Consider the following 18,655-nt stretch of genomic DNA (forward strand, 5'->3'; position numbering starts at 1 on the left):
TAGACATATCCCTAGAATTCAGTTACGGTTATTCAGTAACTGAATAATTGAAGCAACAATAAGACCCAATGTAACACCTGAATTAGTATTAATTAACTCACAATTTGAAAATACATAAAAAATATAAAAGGGAAACAGGTACCCCCCTGTATGCTACAGAAAATATGAAACTTCTAAGTAATGTGTAATAAAAATTAATTTTTTGCAAAAATCTTTCACCATCTTTCTTAAACCATTATGTACTAGCATCCTATACGTAGGATACCTATAAAACTTAAATATATCACTTATGATAGCTTTGAAACAAATATTATGTTTTTATAGTTACATTCATTTGAAAAAATTAATGGGTGAATGATTAGGGCATTCAAAAATAATTTTTTTAAATTTGCTGTGAAAATGACAACCTTCCTAAATGTTCAACTGAACAAAGATTATGTACATAACTGATACATCACATAAGAAATATATCCATAAAGTATTTTCTAGAACCATGCTGTTCATTCAAGGAACGCACAGTATTTCAAATTATCGATGTTCTAAAATGACTGACTTATAAATAGGACACAGGGACAATGCACACTGCAGAGTAAGGTGCAGTATACAGCAATGCTGCCTGACAAACTCTAATGTACTGTTACTTATGGTTATTTGTTGACAAGGTGTGACCTAGAGCTTGGGAGGTAAGTAGTTCTACAAATGCATTAAGTAGTAGAGAATCCATGACCACATCTGGTTTTTTCACTGTTTATGACTTATTAGTATTCCTTGAAAATACTGGATTCCTGGCCGGCGCCGTGGCTCAATGGGCTAATCCTCCACCTTGCAGCGCCGGCACACCGGGTTCTAGTCCCAGTTGGGGCGCCGGATTCTGTCCCGGTTGCTTCTCTTCCAGGCCAGCTCTCTGCTGTGGCCCGGGAAGGCAGTGGAGGATGGCCCAAGTGTTTGGGCTTTGCACCCCATGGGAGACCAGGAGAAGCACCTGGCTCCTGACTTCGGATCAGTGCGGTGCGCCGGTCGCAGCGCGCTGGCCGTGGTGGCCATTGGAGGGTGAACCAACGGCAAAAGGAAGACCTTTCTCTCTGTCTCTCTCACTATCCACTCTGTCAGGAAAAAAAAAAAAAATATTGGATTCCAAAATCGGTGATACAAGTATAGTCTGAAACTGACAACAATGATGAAAAGATATCCTATTTACCCTATGTCATATTTATATGATGGCTTATGTATTTGCAAAAGCAGCTAAATTGTCCCAGGGCCCAATTAATAGGATAATTTGTATTTTTGTTTTTAATAATGGTTATATAAGCCCTAGATCATGATTTCCAGCCTATGTTAATCCACCTGTATCTATCTTATTGAAACAGTTACAGAATTGAAAACTGGGGACTTAGTGGGCTAACAGCCATTTAAAACAGTCTTCTTACTACCATTTGAATTATTTGAACTGAGCTGACTGCTAGAATTCAATTCACAATACAGCCGTGACATTAAACTCATTATTCTATAGCATTTCTGAGGCTTGTATCCCATCTACATATAAAATTAACTTGCCAATTTTGACATTTTAGACTCCACAGGACTATTCAACTTATTTAAAAATTACTATTACATGTTAGACATATTATTATTATCCTTAGCATTTTCTATGTCATCAGGTATCTTTATAATATTGAATAGTATAATTTTATTATGTTAGAGTAACATCAACATTTTAAACTTTTTGACTCCTTAAAAGCTCTTTACAAAGGTTTATAGTTTTATTGAGATTAAATTTACTTCCCATAAAAGATAGTCTTTCCAATTACAGAGTTCTGTGGTTTTAGGTGCATTAAGTGACTGCTGCAGCCATCACAGTATCTAGATCCAAAACACTTTCATCACACCAGAAAGAAACCTAGCATATACGTACCCATTCTGGACAGCTCATGAAATGGAAATAGATCCCAAAAAGGTGGCGTTTTGTGACTGATTAGCTCCTTTAACTACACATAATGTTTTCATGGTTCATGTAATACCTAGAACTTTCGTCTTATGGCTGAATCATACCCCACTGTACGAATACACCATATTTTGCTTATCCATTCACAATGGGCGTTCAGTTTTTTGCCATATTTTGGCCTTCATGAATATTGCTGCTAAGACCATTCCTGTACACAATGTTTAAACCCATATAATTCTTTTGGTTCTACACTTAAGACCAGAATTCTTGGGTCACATGGTAATTTTGTATTTAACTGTTTGAGGAGCTGCCAAACTGTCTTCCACAGGGCTGCCCTGCATTGTGAAGAGTTCCAGTTCTCTCATATCTTTGTCAACACCTGTGTCCATCTTTTGATTATAGTGGTCCTAGGAGGTGTGAAGTGGCAATACACTCTGACTTGATTTTCTTTTCCTAGTCATCTGCCTGAGTGATGATGCTGAGAAAGCCTTCTAGGTGCCTGTCAGCCAAGCCTATCTTCTTTGGAGAAATAACTAGTCTTCAGCTCATTTTTCTTTTCTTTTTTCTTTTTTATCATCCCTGTCATTTCCCATCATTCGCTCCTTTGCCCATTTTTTAAAATGGGGTTTTTAGGATTTTTGTTGCTGATGTTACAGTTCTTTAAATATTCTCACACTCTGTCATTTCAAGTTCTTGATAGTATCCTCTAATGACTAAGTTTTCAAATATGATTAAGTCCAGCTCATCTTTTTGGGGGGTGGGGCACGGCTCATGCTTTTGTGACATCCTATCTACAAATCCATTACCAAGTCCAGTGAAGATTTACCCCGTTTTCTTTTATGACTTCAGCTCTGAAAGTCAAATCTTTGATCCATTTTCATGTTAATTTTGGTATATGGTATGAGGTTGGAAGTCTAATGACACACTTTTGCATGAATATATTCAGTCAACCCCACACTATACATATATACAGTAATTTTAAATTAAATGGTCCTTGGTAGCCTTTAAAATTTCTTGACCATAGATGTATGAGTTTATTCTTCCCTTCCAGGTATCTATATGCCAATCCTTATATCAGCACTACACTGTTTTGATTCCTATAGTTTTGTAACTAAGCTTTTAAATTGGGAAGTCTCAGTCTCCCCACGCTATTTTTCCTTCGAGTTTGTTTTTGTTTTTGAGGTGCCTTACAGTTAGGCAATAATTTAAGGACCAGTTTTTCCCATTTTTGAAAGAAAAAAGAAATTTTGTATGGATGGTGGTCAATCTATGAAGTGCTTTGAGTACAACTGTCATCTTAACAATATAAAATCTTCCAATTAAAGAAACAGTGGCTGTCTTTTTATTATGTAGGGTTACTGCAGTTCCTTCCAGCAATGGAACAGGACTGAACATTCTTGGTGAATTTTACACATAGTGCTCTATTCTTATTATCATAATGTTAACGGAAGTGTTTACTTGTTTTAATTTTCAGATGCTGCAGTGCCAGCATCCCATATGGCTGCCAGTTTATATCCTGGCTGCTCCAGCTCTTATCCAGCTCCCTGCTGATGTGCCTGGGAAAGCAGCGGCCCAACTGCTTTTGGGCAGGTGCACCCACGTGGGAGATCTCAAAAAACCTCCAGGCTCCTGGCTTCAGACAGGCCCAGCTCCAGCCATTGTGGCCATTTGGGGAGTGAACCAGAAGATGGGAGACCTTTCTCTCTGTCTCTCCCTCTCTCTGTTTGTAACGCTACCTCTCAAATAAATAAATAAATAAATCTTTAAAAATATCTAAGGTATCATAAAGCCCCAATCAGCTTTTCCAACTTATCGGAAGAATTCCGACATTTCTTAGTGTCATTAGAGCCCCTCGCAGTCTCTTCCAGGCCATGACTCATAAATTCCTAGTTTCTTCAGGGTATCTAGAAATAGATCACCTCATCTAGGCATCTCATCTTGGAGCCTCATCTAGGCACACAGATTTTATCTCATTTGTCCCATTCGCAAGCTTAGAAAGCCAGAGATTCAGCAAAGTGATATGTCCAAAGAGATTTTGCAAATCATGTAAAAAAGTAAACATATTCAGGCTTACAGCTCCAACATTCTGAGGTGTATATTTCCCTAATAATTTATGAAATTATATACTATGATGATAATAAGGAAAATATAATGTTTTAGGAATATTTATATGTTTACAAATATAATTGGTAGGAAAACACTACCAGAAAGCAAATATCTTAAACCAGAAAGTTTTAATTTTACCAAAAATTGAGTTCTACCCTTGACTTTCAAGAGATGAAACAATTAAAATAGCTTTGTAAAACCTACGCATGTTTAAAATGTCGCTTTGCCTTTACTTAAATCCAAAAACTGAGCCATATGATATCACAAACCAGTCTTCTTATCAAAGCACAAAGACTTTGCTGAGAAACAATGAGATTCCTCAAAGCATTGTGGACTAGGTTTTTTTTTTTTTTTTTTTTTTTTTTTTTTTTTTGACAGGCAGAGTTAGAGAGAGAGAGAAAGGTCTTCCTTTTTCCGTTGGTTCATCCCCAAAATGGCCACTACTGCCGGCGCGCTACACCGATCCGAAACCAGGAGCCAGGTGCCTCATCCTGGTCTCCCATGCGGGTGCAGGGCCCAAGCACTTGGGCCATCCTCCACTGCCTTCCCGGGCCACAGCAGAGAGCTGGACTGGAAGAGGAGCAACCAGGACAGAATCCGGCGCCCCGACCGGGACTAGAACCTGGGGTGCCGATACTGCAGGTGAAGGTTTAGCCTATTGAGCCGCAGCGCCACCCTGTGGACTAGCTTTAACCAGAGTTTGGTGGATTCCAAGTGTTGGGGGCCAAATTAGCAACTCTTGCCTGTATTCTCCAGAAAAACCTTCGCAACAAACTGAGATTTCCAACACAGACATTTGCAGTAACTGCTATTTTATCGCAGAGGAAAATTCTGATCTTTTAAGTACTAGTGTGCCATAATTTCTGGCCATCTCAGAATACCGAGGGAAGCATTTACTGATCTAATAAGTCTTGTTTTATCTTTAATGAGTACAATTTCAAGTGGGATCATAAAAATCCCACATATGGTCATTACAGCACTTGTTGTGCACAATCTGTTCATCCAAAGCATTTCTACTCTACACCATACACAGCATTAGACACGACTAGAAAAATACTCTTTCTACCAAGATGGGCAGGCCAAGGTTACAGGAAATGAATAAAAAATTATGGTTACATATGGTCTTGGTTACACTAAGATGTTCTCATAGAACAATAATTGAGAATAACAGGCCTAGTCTTTAGCTTTCAGTTCTGACCCACAAAATACAACTAAAGCTTATCAGTCATTTAAGACACAGTACAGGGGGCTGGCGCCGTAGCTCACTTGGTTAATCCTCTGCCTGCAGCACTGGCATCCCATATGGGCGCCGGGTTCTAGTCCCAGTTGGTCCTCTTCCAGTCCAGCTCTCTGCTGTGGCCCGGGAAGGCAGTGGAGGACGGCCCAAGTGCTTGGGCCCTGCACCCGCATGGGAGACCAGGATGAGGCACCTGGCTCCTGGCTCCAGATTGGCGTAGCTCTGGCCATAGTGGCCATCTGGGGGGTGAACCAATGGAAGGAAGACCTTTCTCTCTGTCTCTCTCTCTCACTGTCTAATTCTGTCAAACACACACACACACACACACACACACACACACACAGTACAACCTTAGCCTCTCTTTCAGATACACCTCTCTTTCAGACCAGAAAAATGATTTGATTTTTTTAAATCAAAGTTTACACTGATTTTCTAAAAATTATATACTGTAGCATCTATTTTAATATTAACAGCTAACATTTACTTAGCACTTGCATTCTCAATATTATATCAAGGACTTTAAATATATTACCCTACTTAATACCCTGAAAAATAATTTGCCCATTTAGCTAATATAAGGGTATTTCAAAAAGCTCATGGAAAAATCAAACTAGAAGTTAAGTATATTTTGGTGCAAAAAAATTCTAATCCATGCTGTTTCTTTTTTAATTACACATTTTCCATTAACTTTTTGAAGATCCTTCATATGCATGGACTTTAAAAAAAATTTATACCAATATGAACCTATCTTTTAATTCCATTTTCCATTAATTTTTTTGAAATACCCTTACTAAGTGGCAGAGCCAAGAATCAAACCGAAGCTGATGGAGAGGGTAGGCTCTTATCCACTGGGCCTCTCTGCCACAGTCTTAGGTAACTTGGAAATACTTGCTTTTCCTATGGAGGAAAGAGAAACATTATTCCCCAGCAAACTGTAGGCTAGAAGACACCTGAAGCGATCCAGCCCAATGAGACCCGGTTTGTTTCCGTGCTGTGCTACTGTCAGTACAGCAGTTTCCTAGCAGTTATGAAACAAGCAAAGTTTGAATGAAAAGATTACTGAGCTATTAACGTAAAAGGCAAGACTCACTGCCATTCTCCTAAAATATGGATTGCAGTATCAAAATCTGTGCAGTGATACATTTGAGATGATACATTGGTAACTGTTACATTTGTCAGTTTCTCCATTACTTGGATGTAAGATTAGCTCCTAATTATTTGAGAGCTTTGGAGAGCAGCAAGGATGATATGTCAATGAGAGATGATAAAGGAACTGGCATTTTCATCATTGCTAAAATATGAGATTTCACATATTTGGTATATAAGTGAACGCTCAGAGCTGTCAGGTAAAATTCTCACATACAGTCACATCTCTCTTCACCTCACATATTCAGCTTAATCGCATGCACTGACCATATTCACTTTTTACAGCCAATGTTCAAAGGAACTATGGATACGTGAGCAGTTAAGATTCACTCAGAGTATCTTCTTAGCACAACACATTAATATGTAAATGATTCTTATCACATGTATCAGCTTCTTTAATGCGAATATTTCACAACCATCAGCAAGGAAACAGCAAAAAAGTTAGTATCCTATTTAAATGAGCGTCTCAATTCAGAACAGATAACTTGGTCAGGTATCTTTAAATTGATTTTAACTTCATCAAACATAGTATGCTTCCATAATGGTCCGCCTATTCCTCATTCAAGTTCATTCAGCAATGCAAGGACCCATCACGTGAATGGTGTGCTTAGGGAAACGAAAGGTATGTAGCTATACCAAGGTCCCTACCTTGGTGAGGTGAATGACGCCTTTAGAGGTGACTGAACAACCCATGAAGCCAACGTACTGAAGTTCAGGACAGTGCTCAGCAAATGCTTTCACGGACTGATCTGTCACCTAGGGAGGAGAGAGAGAGACAGTCACTCAGGTGGTGCTACATCAAACTCAAGGGTTTGGCACAAATTCTCTTTGCTCCGTCTCGCATCATTACTATTTCCCTTTTGTTTAGATTTGAATCAACACACAAACATGTTGCACCATCTCCTGTGCTTTAACAAAAATCCCTCCTCACCGCACACCCCCTTCAATCACCCAATGCTTTTGTATTTATCCATAATACCTCAAAGCAATGTTGATACTGACTACCTCCACTTCTCTTTCTCTCATTATGTGTGTGCATATATATGTGTGTGTGTGTGTGTATACACAGAGACATTTATATACATAGTTATATATAGACATTTAATTCATATGCTATAAAATCCATTCTTTCAAAGCATGAAAGGTTCAGTGGTTTTTAGTATATCTGTAATGTTTTGTACCATCACCAATACCTAATTCCAGGACCTGTTTATCAGCCCAAAAAAGAAACTCCCCATCCTAGCAGACATTTCCAGACTCCCTCATGCCTCCAATCCCTGGAAACTCTCATTCTCTGTGATTTGGTTATTCTAAATCCTTTACATAAATGAAACCATGAAAGTCGTGACCTCTTCTGACTGTCTTGTTACACTCAGCATGGGGTTTCCAAGGTTCGTCCATGTTGGAGCACGTATCAGTGCTTCATTCCTTTTTATTGCCAAATAATATTCCATTGTGCATATACGGAACATTGCTAAAGGTTGAACTGTGACTCCCACACAATCCCCAATTTGAAGTCCTAAGCCCCAGTGCCTCAGAATGTGCCCTTATTTAGGAATTGGTCTCTTGCAGATATCAATAGTTGGGATGAAGTCACACTTGAGTAGGGTAGACCTCCAATGCAACCCAGCAGGTGTTCTAATAAGAAGGTGAAGCTGCAACACAGATGCATACATGGAGAATGCTGTGTGAAGATGGCAGTCACACTGGGATGCCAAGGATTGCCAAGACAAGATCAGACACTAGAGATGGCTTGGGACAGATCCATTCCTAACACATTCAGAAGCAGCAAGCCCTGCATATACCTTGATCTGAATTTCTAGCCTCTAGAAATGTAAGATAGTCAATATCTACTATTTGAGCCACTCAGTATGTGGCACTTTGTTACACAGACCTAGAAAACCAGTACAAACATTTTCCACACTCTCCTGATCTCACTCAAATCAAGCTCTTAGAGTTTGACCCTAAGCAGACCCCAACTACTTTCATCTACCTTAAACCTCCACCCCTCTCACTCCAACCAAAGACTGTCGGTCCTCCTCAAACACGCCATGTCTGTCTATCTCAGGATCCTTATGTTTTTCTCCCCTCGGTCCCAAATACATCCCCCCTCAGTATTCACATGACTTACCTCCTCAATTCCTTCCTGTCTCTGCTTCACTGTCACTTCTTGAGCTCCTTGCTAACCACCCCAGCTAAAATTACACCAAGCAATGTCTCTACTCATTGCTTCTCACTCTACTTTGATTTTCTTCCTGACACACATATCACTGCCTGATTACATTACATACCTATTCACATGTTAGTTTGCCTGTCTTCCCCCTTCAGAACAATCATCTTATCTCCCTCCAGTAGTGTAATCATCCCTCCCGGTTTGCCTTGTGTACTCTCAATCTAAGCACCAAAGGTCCCACAGTCCAGGAAAACCCTCAGTCCAGGCAAACTGGGAGGGCTGACCATCCTAATCAGAGTGTGCATCCAGCACCATTCACACACCATCAGCACTTAGAACATCGCTGGAACTTAGGAAGAAGAAACTGAATATTTAAATAAATCATGATTTTTTTCTCTCTTCATATTTCATTGCACTTTGTACTTCTATATATTTTTAGATCAAAGGTATATTTCATTATTTTAATAGATTACTTTTTAAATGACATTATATTAGTGACACTATCTTCTCTGATATGATGGGTATAAGATTTTAACCAAAAAAAAAAAAAAAAAAAAAAAAGAGGGAGGAAGGAACATTTTTACACCAGTGCTCTTAACTTTGATGTGTCATTGTTAATTTTATGTGTGACCCTGACTTGACTACACCACAGGATGCCCAGATAATGAGTTAAATACTATTCCAGGTATTTCTGGATGAGATGAACAATGGAATCAGTAGGCTGAGGAACAGACTGTCCTCCCTAGTACGGATGAGCCTCCCCCAATCTGTTCAACAACTGCAAAGAACAAAAGTCAGAGAACGGAGAATGCGCGTTTTTCCGTTCCTGGCTCTCTTACAGCTGGGACATCAGCCTTCCCTGCCTTCTGACCCAGACCTGGACAGGAACTTACACCAGAGGCTTTCCTGGCTCTCCTGGACTGGAAACATACATCGGCTTTCCTTGGCCTCCGGAACGCTCACTGCAGATCTTTGGATTTCTCAGTCTCTGTCATCATATAAGGCAAATCCCTAAAACAACCCTTGACTGATAGACAGGTAGATGGATAATCGCCTAATGACTTTGTTTCTCTGGAGAACCCTGTGTATTACAATCCTTTATGGAGTTTATTAAAAAAACTCAGAGCCAAGTGGGGTGAGGCCCAAGGATCTGTATTTTTAACAAGCTCCCAAGGGACACGTAAACCATGTGAATGCCTGAGTCTCCACTGCTACAAAACAGTCCCACTGATAGCATTTGGCATTTCTAACCAGCCCCTCTCTAAATGAAAGGCAGAATTAAATTCCTTTTTTGTCTCTCAACCTCCAAGAAATTTCCATGTATAAAATTATCTTCCTATAATTGTGTTAACATTTTCTTCTTAGCATCACAAAGCTGTAGCATAGAAAAGGCCCATATATTCTTTATCATATACTTCATTTCAGATTCACTTTCCTCACCATCAAGATGAAATCAACAAGGTAAGCACCTTTGTCAGTAACAGCAGTGGCTTACATCTCTTTTGCATTAGCTTTAGTATGGGTGATTCTTACTTTGTATCTGCGTTATTTATGCTGAACAGATATTGGAAAATAGAGGCATGTGAATAGAATTAATTCTAAACAATCACAAGAACATTTTCCTGAAATAATGAAACCAACAGCATCCCTGGTATGTCTGATAAAAGATTAATTCTGCCCTCAAAAGTAAAGTATGCTTAAGCATATTGAGATTCAGGGCGCCGTTGATAAATTAAAAATGTGTTTTCCTGACACTCAGCCTTCTAAAGACATTATGTTAACAAAGAATATTTAAGGCACCAGAATCATCAGAAGCTTGCATGAAACTCCATCTGTACTAAAAACAAAAAAAGGGTAACAGAGGTTAAACACATGGTTAATTGGTTAAATATCCTGCTCAATCCCTAACATCAAGTCTTCCCTACATCTCTCTCCAAAGAGGGAAGAGGAACTCAGATAACGATAGGGACAGAGGAAAGGTCAGGTCGAGGGGGCCAGAGCTTTCAGAACAAGAAGGGTATTAAAAATTCACTTGCTGAGTCTTTCTGTTTCAATTCAAGCTAATAGAATAAGACAGTTCAGAGGAACTTCCAATATGAGCAGAACCCTCGAAAGCAAGACCAGAGTAAGTCCTTAGGGTACAGAAACACTTTTAGTTGGCTTGAGTTTAAGAGTCTAATAAGGGCTGTGGCACAGTGGGTTAAAACCCTGGCCTGAAGTGCCGGCATCCCATATGGGCGCCAGTTCTAGTCCTGGCTGCTCCTCTTCCAATCCAGCGCTCTGCTGTGGCCTGGGAAAGAAGTAAAAGATGGCCCAAGTCCTTGGGCCCCTGCACCCCTGTGGGAGACCCAGAAGAGGCTCCTGGCTCCTGGCTTTGGATTGGCGCAGCTCCGGCTGTTGTGGCCATCTGGGGAGTGAACCAGCGGATGGAAGACTTCACTCTCAATTTCTAACCTCTCTCTGTTACACTGTCTTTCAAATAAATAAAATAAATCTTTACCAAAAAGAGAGTCTAACAAAAGGGCCTGGAAGATCTGGGTGGCAATCAACTCCACTCCCAAGCATAAAAGTTAGGGGTCTGAGGCAGAGAATCGGGCAGAAGCACAAGAGGAGACTGCTAAAGGAAGGCACTAGTGGTTGTCAGCTTCTCTGGGACCCGGAACTCTGCTTGCTTTCAAATTGTCACAGGTGTGTCCGCTTACTGCATGGTTCTGAACAAGTCATTTCACTTCTCTATACTTTAATCCATCTGTAATATGGGGAAAATAATATAGTGCCTATCTGACAGCGTAAAATAAGACAATGCACGCGAAATGTTTTGAACGCTGCATGATGGTAAGTGCAATTGCTCAATAAATTTTAGCTATTATTATCATCCCAGGTTACCTTTCTACTGCAGTCTAATTCTCAGCAAGGACTATGAGGTTGACACATATACGAGAATAATTCAAAGAGTAATTAGAGAGCATGCTGGTTTATTCTTCTGCTTACTGCAGGAAATCCTGATCATAATTTGGGGGCTCCAGCTTATGAGCGCCACTATAGGCTGGAAGTGAGAGAGACACATGTGAAAGTTTATTACTAACTCATTATGGTAAAAGGAATCCCATTTTATGTTTCTCTACCTGTTGGCACATCAGAATCTCCTGAGGAGCTTTCTGATTTAATTTCTGGGTGGAGGTCTGCACTCATTTTTATCTTAAAAGCTCCCCAGGAGACTGTAATGTGCAAGTTCTGTTGTGAACCAATTCTAAGGCCTTCTATTCAAAAGGCAGTTCCTCAAACAGCATAGGCATCACCTTGAAGTCTGTAAACAATACAAAATCTTAGGCACTACCACAGACCTGCAGAACCCTAGTCTGTATTTTAACAAGATCTTCTGATGATACTTATGTACCCTAAAGCTTGAGAAATACTGCTCCAGGGATTAAGGGCTATGTCATCTCCTGGGGTAAGATAAAGGAAAAACTGGATGGCTATGTCATAACCCAAGGACTATGGAGAATCTTTTAACAGCTTTATTGATATAATTTGCATAAAATTAGTCATTTAAAAAGTATAGTTAAGTGAGTTTTAGTAAGTTTACGCAGTCATGCAACCATTACCACAATTCACTTTTGGAACATTTGCACTGAAACATGTCCAAATTCATTTTATTCTTTATGTTCATATGCAGTAGTCACTCACAGCTCCCACCTCCAGGCTCAGGCAACCTCTGACCTGCTTTCTATACACGTTTCCTCTTCCAGAAATTTCACATTAACAGAATTCTATCATTAGTATCTTGTGTCTTGCTTCTTTCACTACCTTAATGTTTCGTGGTTCATACATGCTGTTACACGTATCAGCAGTTCATAGTTTTATTTTTTGGTAGAATTCACTGCTTGTATATACTATACTTCATTTATTCACTAATTGATAAATACCTGAATTATTTCCTCATCTGGGACTTAGACAAATAATGCTCCTGTAATCACTCGTGCACAACCCTTTGTATGGATATATGTGTTTTTCACTGTTCTTGAATAAACACCTAGGAATGGAACTGGTGAGTCATATAATTGTGTGTTTAATTTTTGACCCATTTTAACAACTGGTTCTTTGTCTTGAATTGCAAGAATTCCTAGTATATTCTGGATACAGGTACCTATTAAGATATTTGTTTCACAAATATTTTCTTCCACTCTATGCCTTTCCTTGGAATTTTCTTAATGGTGTTCTTAGTCTAACATTAAGGTACAGGAAGCACTTGGGAGTTAACCTTTGTCTACAGAGGAAAGTAAGGTAAAAGGTTCATTTTCGTATGGGCGTATCCAATTGTGCCAGCATCATCTGTTGAGCAGACTACACACTGTGGGGTAATTTTAAAGCTCCAGCCTGGAATGTCTTGACTTGAAAACTCGTAAGTTATTCACAGACTGTGGGAAAACTAAGCAGTGGGTGAGAATAAGCATGCAAATAGAAATGCTACTCAGGATTTGGAAAGGAGCATTATAAAATTAGATTCTGGTCTTCAGTCAAGGTTGTGCTGAAGACAGAGAGAAAGATAACTCCTCACATAAACAAGGATCATCTCCTTTAACTATCACTCTAGAAGCCAAACTACACTCTTTCTACCTGCATGAAAAGAAGTAGGTGCCGTTAGTGCTACACTAGGAGAATCGCTGATGAGAAGCAATGTCTGCAGTCCCTTCAGAGTCGAGAGGACCACAAAGAGCCTGAATAGACTAAATACACATCAACATTCTAGCAGAGCTTAGTTCAGCCGTCTTCAGAGGGCCTTCTCTGGCTGCTAAACCTGAGGAGGACGAAAAACCAAAAGAGTTGTACTCAATCAGAAATCCCTTGAGGGAGGATTCCTGAGAAATGAAATGTGGGGAAAGTGAAGCCCCCTCTAAGAGACAGAAATAATAGGGCTAAAAAATCTAGAATAGGGGAACAAATGTAACAGTTGTGGCAGGAATGACCTATACATAGGACTAACAAACTCTTGGCTAGAAGAATGATAAAGAGATGATAGGCGGCCAAGTTTCCTTGCAAAATTCCCATTTATAAATGCAATTTTTGGGTAGTGGTTTACTCTACCTCTGAACTTGAAGATCTGGTCTCTAGATAAAAATCACACTTAGCTGACATTTGAGGTATGAGGTAAACTTTGGTCTTCCAGGTTTTGTAACCTGTGCTCTTTAGCATGTGACTTCTCAAATGCTACTAATTCCACTGAAGTGCAAGAGCAAATTCAAGGCCTTCCTTTCACCCCTAGAGAAGCAGAGTGGTAGGAATCAAGGAAAAATGGGTCTCCTATCTAGGACACTTTCTAAAAGAGGTGCTACTCTTTGATTACTTTTTCCATCTCCTGCACACCAAATGAGTGTGGCACTGATAAGCTGAGTATATACTGAGTACCGCCCCCACAGGAATACACACAAAGAGGAAGCATAGTAGAGGCACAAGGTAAACCAATTCTGAAGTACTGAGGGAACCGAAGTAAATTATAAAACCAGAGGAGTGACTACAAACCAAGGAAGCGCTTTCATCTGGAAAAGATTAAAATTAAAGAAGAAAAAAGTAAGGATGGGGGAAGATTTCATATAAATTTCAGGGTTCTAAGTAAAGAGATACAACTTAGCCTTATTTTAAGACATAAAGGTTTCTTGGACTTGGGAGGAGATATCTATCTTTATCAGAACAACACCAATTCAATGAGAGAGGCTTTGTCACGTGCATTGAAAGATTAACTTTGAGGCCGGCGCCGCGGCTCACTAGGCTAATCCTCCGCCTAGCGGCGCCGGCACACCGGGTTCTAGTCCCGGCTGGGGCGCCGGATTCTGTCCCGGTTGCCCCTCTTCCAGGCCAGCTCTCTGCTGTGGCCAGGGAGTGCAGTGGAGGATGGCCCAGGTGCTTGGGTCCTGCACCCCATGGGAGACCAGGAAAAGCACCTGGCTCCTGGCTCCTGCCATCGGATCAGCGCGGTGCGCTGGCCGTAGCGCGCCGGCTACGGCGGCCATTGGAGGGTGAACCAATGGCAAAGGAAGACCTTTCTCTCTGTCTCTCTCTCTCACTGTCCACTCTGCCTGTCAAAAAAAAAAAATAAAAAAAATAAAAAAAAGAACGATTAACTTTGAGAAATAATTGCAAGCACATATGAAGAGCACAATAATCTGTAGTATTAATTCTTTTTTTTTTATTTATTTTTATTTATTTTTTTGACAGGCAGAGTGGACAGTGAGAGAGATAGAGAAAAAGGTCTTCCTTTGCCGTTGGTTCACCCTCCAATGGCCGCCGCGGCCGGCGCGCTGCGGCCGGCGCACCGTGCTGATCCGATGGCAGGAGCCAGGAGCCAGGTGCTTTTCCTGGTCTCCTATGGGGTGCAGGGCCCAAGCACCTGGGCCATCCTCCACTGCACTCCCTGGCCACAGCAGAGAGCTGGCCTGGAAGAGGGGCAACCAGGACAGAATCCGGCGCCCCGACCAGGACTAGAACCCGGTGTGCCGGCGCCGCTAGGCAGAGGATTAGCCTAGTGAGCCGCGGCGCCGGCCTGTAGTATTAATTCTTAAAAGGTGGAATAATCTTAGATTTCACTACTGCTGGCATGGGGCCAGCACTGTGGCATTGCACATAAAGCCACCACCTGCAGTGCCGGCATCCTATATGGGCGATGGTTTGAGTCCCAGCTGCCCCACTTCCGATCCAGCTCCTGCTAAGGCCTGGGAAAGCAGAGGAGATGGCCCATGTCCTTGGGCCTCTGCACTGGTGTGGGAGACCCAGAAGAAGATCCTGGCTCGTGACTTCAGATTGGCACAACTCCGGCTATGGAGGCCAATTGGAGAGTGAACCAGCGGGTTGAAGACCTTTCTCTCTCTGTCTTTCTCTTTGCCTCTCTTCTCTGTGCAATTCTGCCTTTCAATTAAGTAAATCAAATAAATCTTTAAAAAAATTAAAAAATAAAAGTCAGATTAACTGATAAAAAGAGATTTATCAGTTATGCATTAAAGTACTCTGAAAGGGAAAAGACCCTGGTGTATAACTAATGGCATGGCTATCTGGCCCTATTAATAAGATCTATGATAACTTAGGCATGACTTAACCATGTCCCTTCAATTTGCTGACTAGGTTTCTTTGATTAATACTTCTTTGGTTTATTGAAACTCAGTATTTGTATAATATAAATGAAACAAGTCTATTCTGTGTCTGCTCACTCTTTAATCTATGAAAGGGGTAATCCAAAAAGTCTACGTAGCAATAATATTTAGAAAATGCTTTCAAGCAGCCGGCGCCGTGGCTCAATAGGCTAATCCTCCACCTTGCGGTGCCGGCACACCGGGTTCTAGTCCCGGTCGGGGCACCGGATTCTGTCCCGGTTGCCCCTCTTCCAGGCCAGCTCTCTGCTATGGCCAGGGAGTGCAGTGGAGGATGGCCCAAGTGCTTGGGCCCTGCACCCCATGGGAGACCAGGAAAAGCACCTGGATCCTGGCTCCTGCCATCGGATCAGCGCGGTGCGCCGGCTGCAGCGGCGGCCATTGGAGGGTGAACCAACGGCAAAGGAAGACCTTTCTCTCTGTCTCTCTCTCTCACTGTCCACTCTGCCTATCAAAAAAAAAAAAAAAAAAAAAAAGAAAATGCTTTCAAGCAATATATACATTTGTACATTAGCCCAGGGAGATAAACAGGTGCAATTTCCATTTTACAGGTGAAGTTAAATAACCTGTCCAAGGTTACATGGGACTCACCTGAGGTTAACTGTACGTTCATAAACATATAATTCAATGATTGTATCATATGAAAAATGTATTAATTCTGCAAATGTTAAGGATTTTCTTTTGCATTCTGTCAAAGTTTATTTTATTTCTAAATAAAGCCTTTAAATTAACAGATACGGTTCGTTTGAGGATTCACTTCAAAGACTAAGAAAAAGAAATTCACGACATCAATTCATGATTGAAGGCTAAATTAAATCCACCATACAAATCACTTGCCAAAATTTCATCATGTAGATGTATCATGTATTAGAAAATAAGAAAAAAAACAGAAGAAGTTTATATAACTTGAATTCGGAATCATCTCACTTTGAATGAAGTTTCATTATAAAGGATGAAATGAACTTAAGTCCCAGATGGCTAACACACAAAGAACAGTGAACAGCTCCCAACAGCAGCAGAGCTACTGAGTATTTCAAGGGCATGCTAAAATTCACAAAGCAAGAGAAAGCCAGCCATGATAAAGGTAATTTACTTAGACTTCCACTGTCTGTGCTTCAGTTCTCCCCTGTGCAGCGCTGCACTCTCTGCCTGCCTTCCTCGACTTCTGCCTGAATCTTTTCTTCTCCATGTCATGTGGTCCTCTCTCCTCGCCTATGTTCCCAGGTGCCACTTCACCTCCTTTCCCTGGTTCTTCCTCATCTCTCTTCTGAAACCCTTTGCCTACTGCCACACCCTTCCTTAACTAGCTGATAGTAATATGGAATGAAAGAACTTTCATTTTTAAATACATTTTTAAAAATTTATTTTATTATGAGAAAGAGTGACATAGAGAGAGAGAGAGTGCTTTCACCCTCTGGTTCACTTCCCAAATGCCTGCAATGCCAGGGTTGGGCCAGCCCAAAGCCAGGAACCCAGAATTCTGTCTGGTTTCCTGTGTGAGTGGCAGGGCCCGAGGACTTGGGCCATCACTACTAACTTCCCAGGCACATTAGCAGGGAGCTGGATCACAGGTGGAGGAGCCAGGACTCAAACTGGCACTCCAGTATGGGATGCCAGCATCAAAATGATGGTTTAATCCACTGCTCCACAATACAGGATCCTGAAAGCAATTAAATATAACTATTATATTAGTTTAATAAGATTTATATTAACCTTCTATCTACCTGAAAAAGAAACTTAAGATTATATGCCTCTCTGAAACCTCTGGACTCAGTCTGCCAGGGTTACAATCCAGCTCTACCTCTTCCTGGTTGTGTGAGCTCAGGATGTTATTTTGTATCTGAAAAGTGTGAAAATGAGATATCAGACTAATGGAGTTCTTGAGAGCATTCCAAGGAAATACCCATGTGCCAATCATATTCTATACAAGTATTCAATAAAACTTAGCCAAGACTCAACATATACACAATTTATTTCCCTGTTTCCTTAGACATTCTGGACATTATTGCACAAAGTTAACTTTTATTTGTATCATTATAGTTGATAGAATATAAATTAGCATTTAATGAAAATCTAAAATATAACCCAACATTTCATGAAAATCTGTAATATGTCACACATACCCCAATTGCACCACTAGAAATAGAAATGACAGCAATACAGAGACTATTCTAGTCTATACTCGCTCACCATGCAAGAGTTATGCATCAGGACAGAAAAAGTGCAAGTTAAATGAAACTTCCAGCTAGTAAAATATCAGCAGCAAGTTTAATTGTACTTCACAGGCTTACTCATACTTATACACTCTACACCTCTCTGTAACTCTGCCTTTCAAATAAATAAATTAATATTTTCAAAAGAAAAAATAAAATGATATAATAAAAATAATCCAAATAACAACCTGTTTTGTTAAAGTATGTTGATTCTATTTTTAATGTTCCAACGGCAAATTATTTCATTCTAAAGAGCACTTGGATAGGGCAAGCATATTCTACTGCTGTTAAAGTCTTTGGAAAGCACAGCAAAGTGTAAATACTCAAGTTTGGGCCTTGCAACGGCCTTCAACATGCAAGATCATGAGTACTAAGTGCAACAGATTAATTGTGAGGAAAATGCATGTGGCAGGTTTCCACTAAGGAGTCTAACTCACATATCTACTCCAGAACAACAGAGATCACACCGCTACTGGAAGGCTGATGCGCAATATGCAAAAAGAAAATACACAGAAGCAAGAGCACAACCTTCAAAAAGTCACCGGTGTTTGTGAAAATATTTCAGATTAGACTTTAATATTTTAACAGGGGAAAAATGTCTCCCAGGATGAATAAAATCTAACCAAGGTATAAAGCCCTAATAATCTGTGTTTTAATCATAAATGAAAGCCAATAATCACTTGTCTAAAAAAAAGAATA

General features: G+C 40.4%; 1 protein-coding gene across 3 annotated transcripts in view; it reads right to left on the bottom strand.

Moving 5' to 3' along the window:
* The window catches only part of FBXL17 (F-box and leucine rich repeat protein 17), a 543,442-nt gene that overhangs the window by 378,018 nt on the left and 146,769 nt on the right, over positions 1-18,655 (bottom strand). For all 3 annotated transcript variants that reach the window (XR_016220592.1, XM_089313093.1, XM_002713874.6), the window contains one exon: positions 7,080-7,187. Coding sequence is in view for 2 of the 3 variants with exons in the window: in XM_089313093.1 (XP_089169219.1) it covers positions 7,080-7,187 (108 nt within the window). In the remaining variant the exon portion in view is untranslated. The remainder of the gene's footprint in view (positions 1-7,079; positions 7,188-18,655) is intronic.

The sequence above is a fragment of the Oryctolagus cuniculus genome, chromosome 14, assembly GCF_051225735.1.
Source record: "Oryctolagus cuniculus isolate XC-2025 breed Fujian yellow rabbit chromosome 14, ASM5122573v1, whole genome shotgun sequence".
NCBI lineage: Eukaryota > Metazoa > Chordata > Mammalia > Lagomorpha > Leporidae > Oryctolagus > Oryctolagus cuniculus.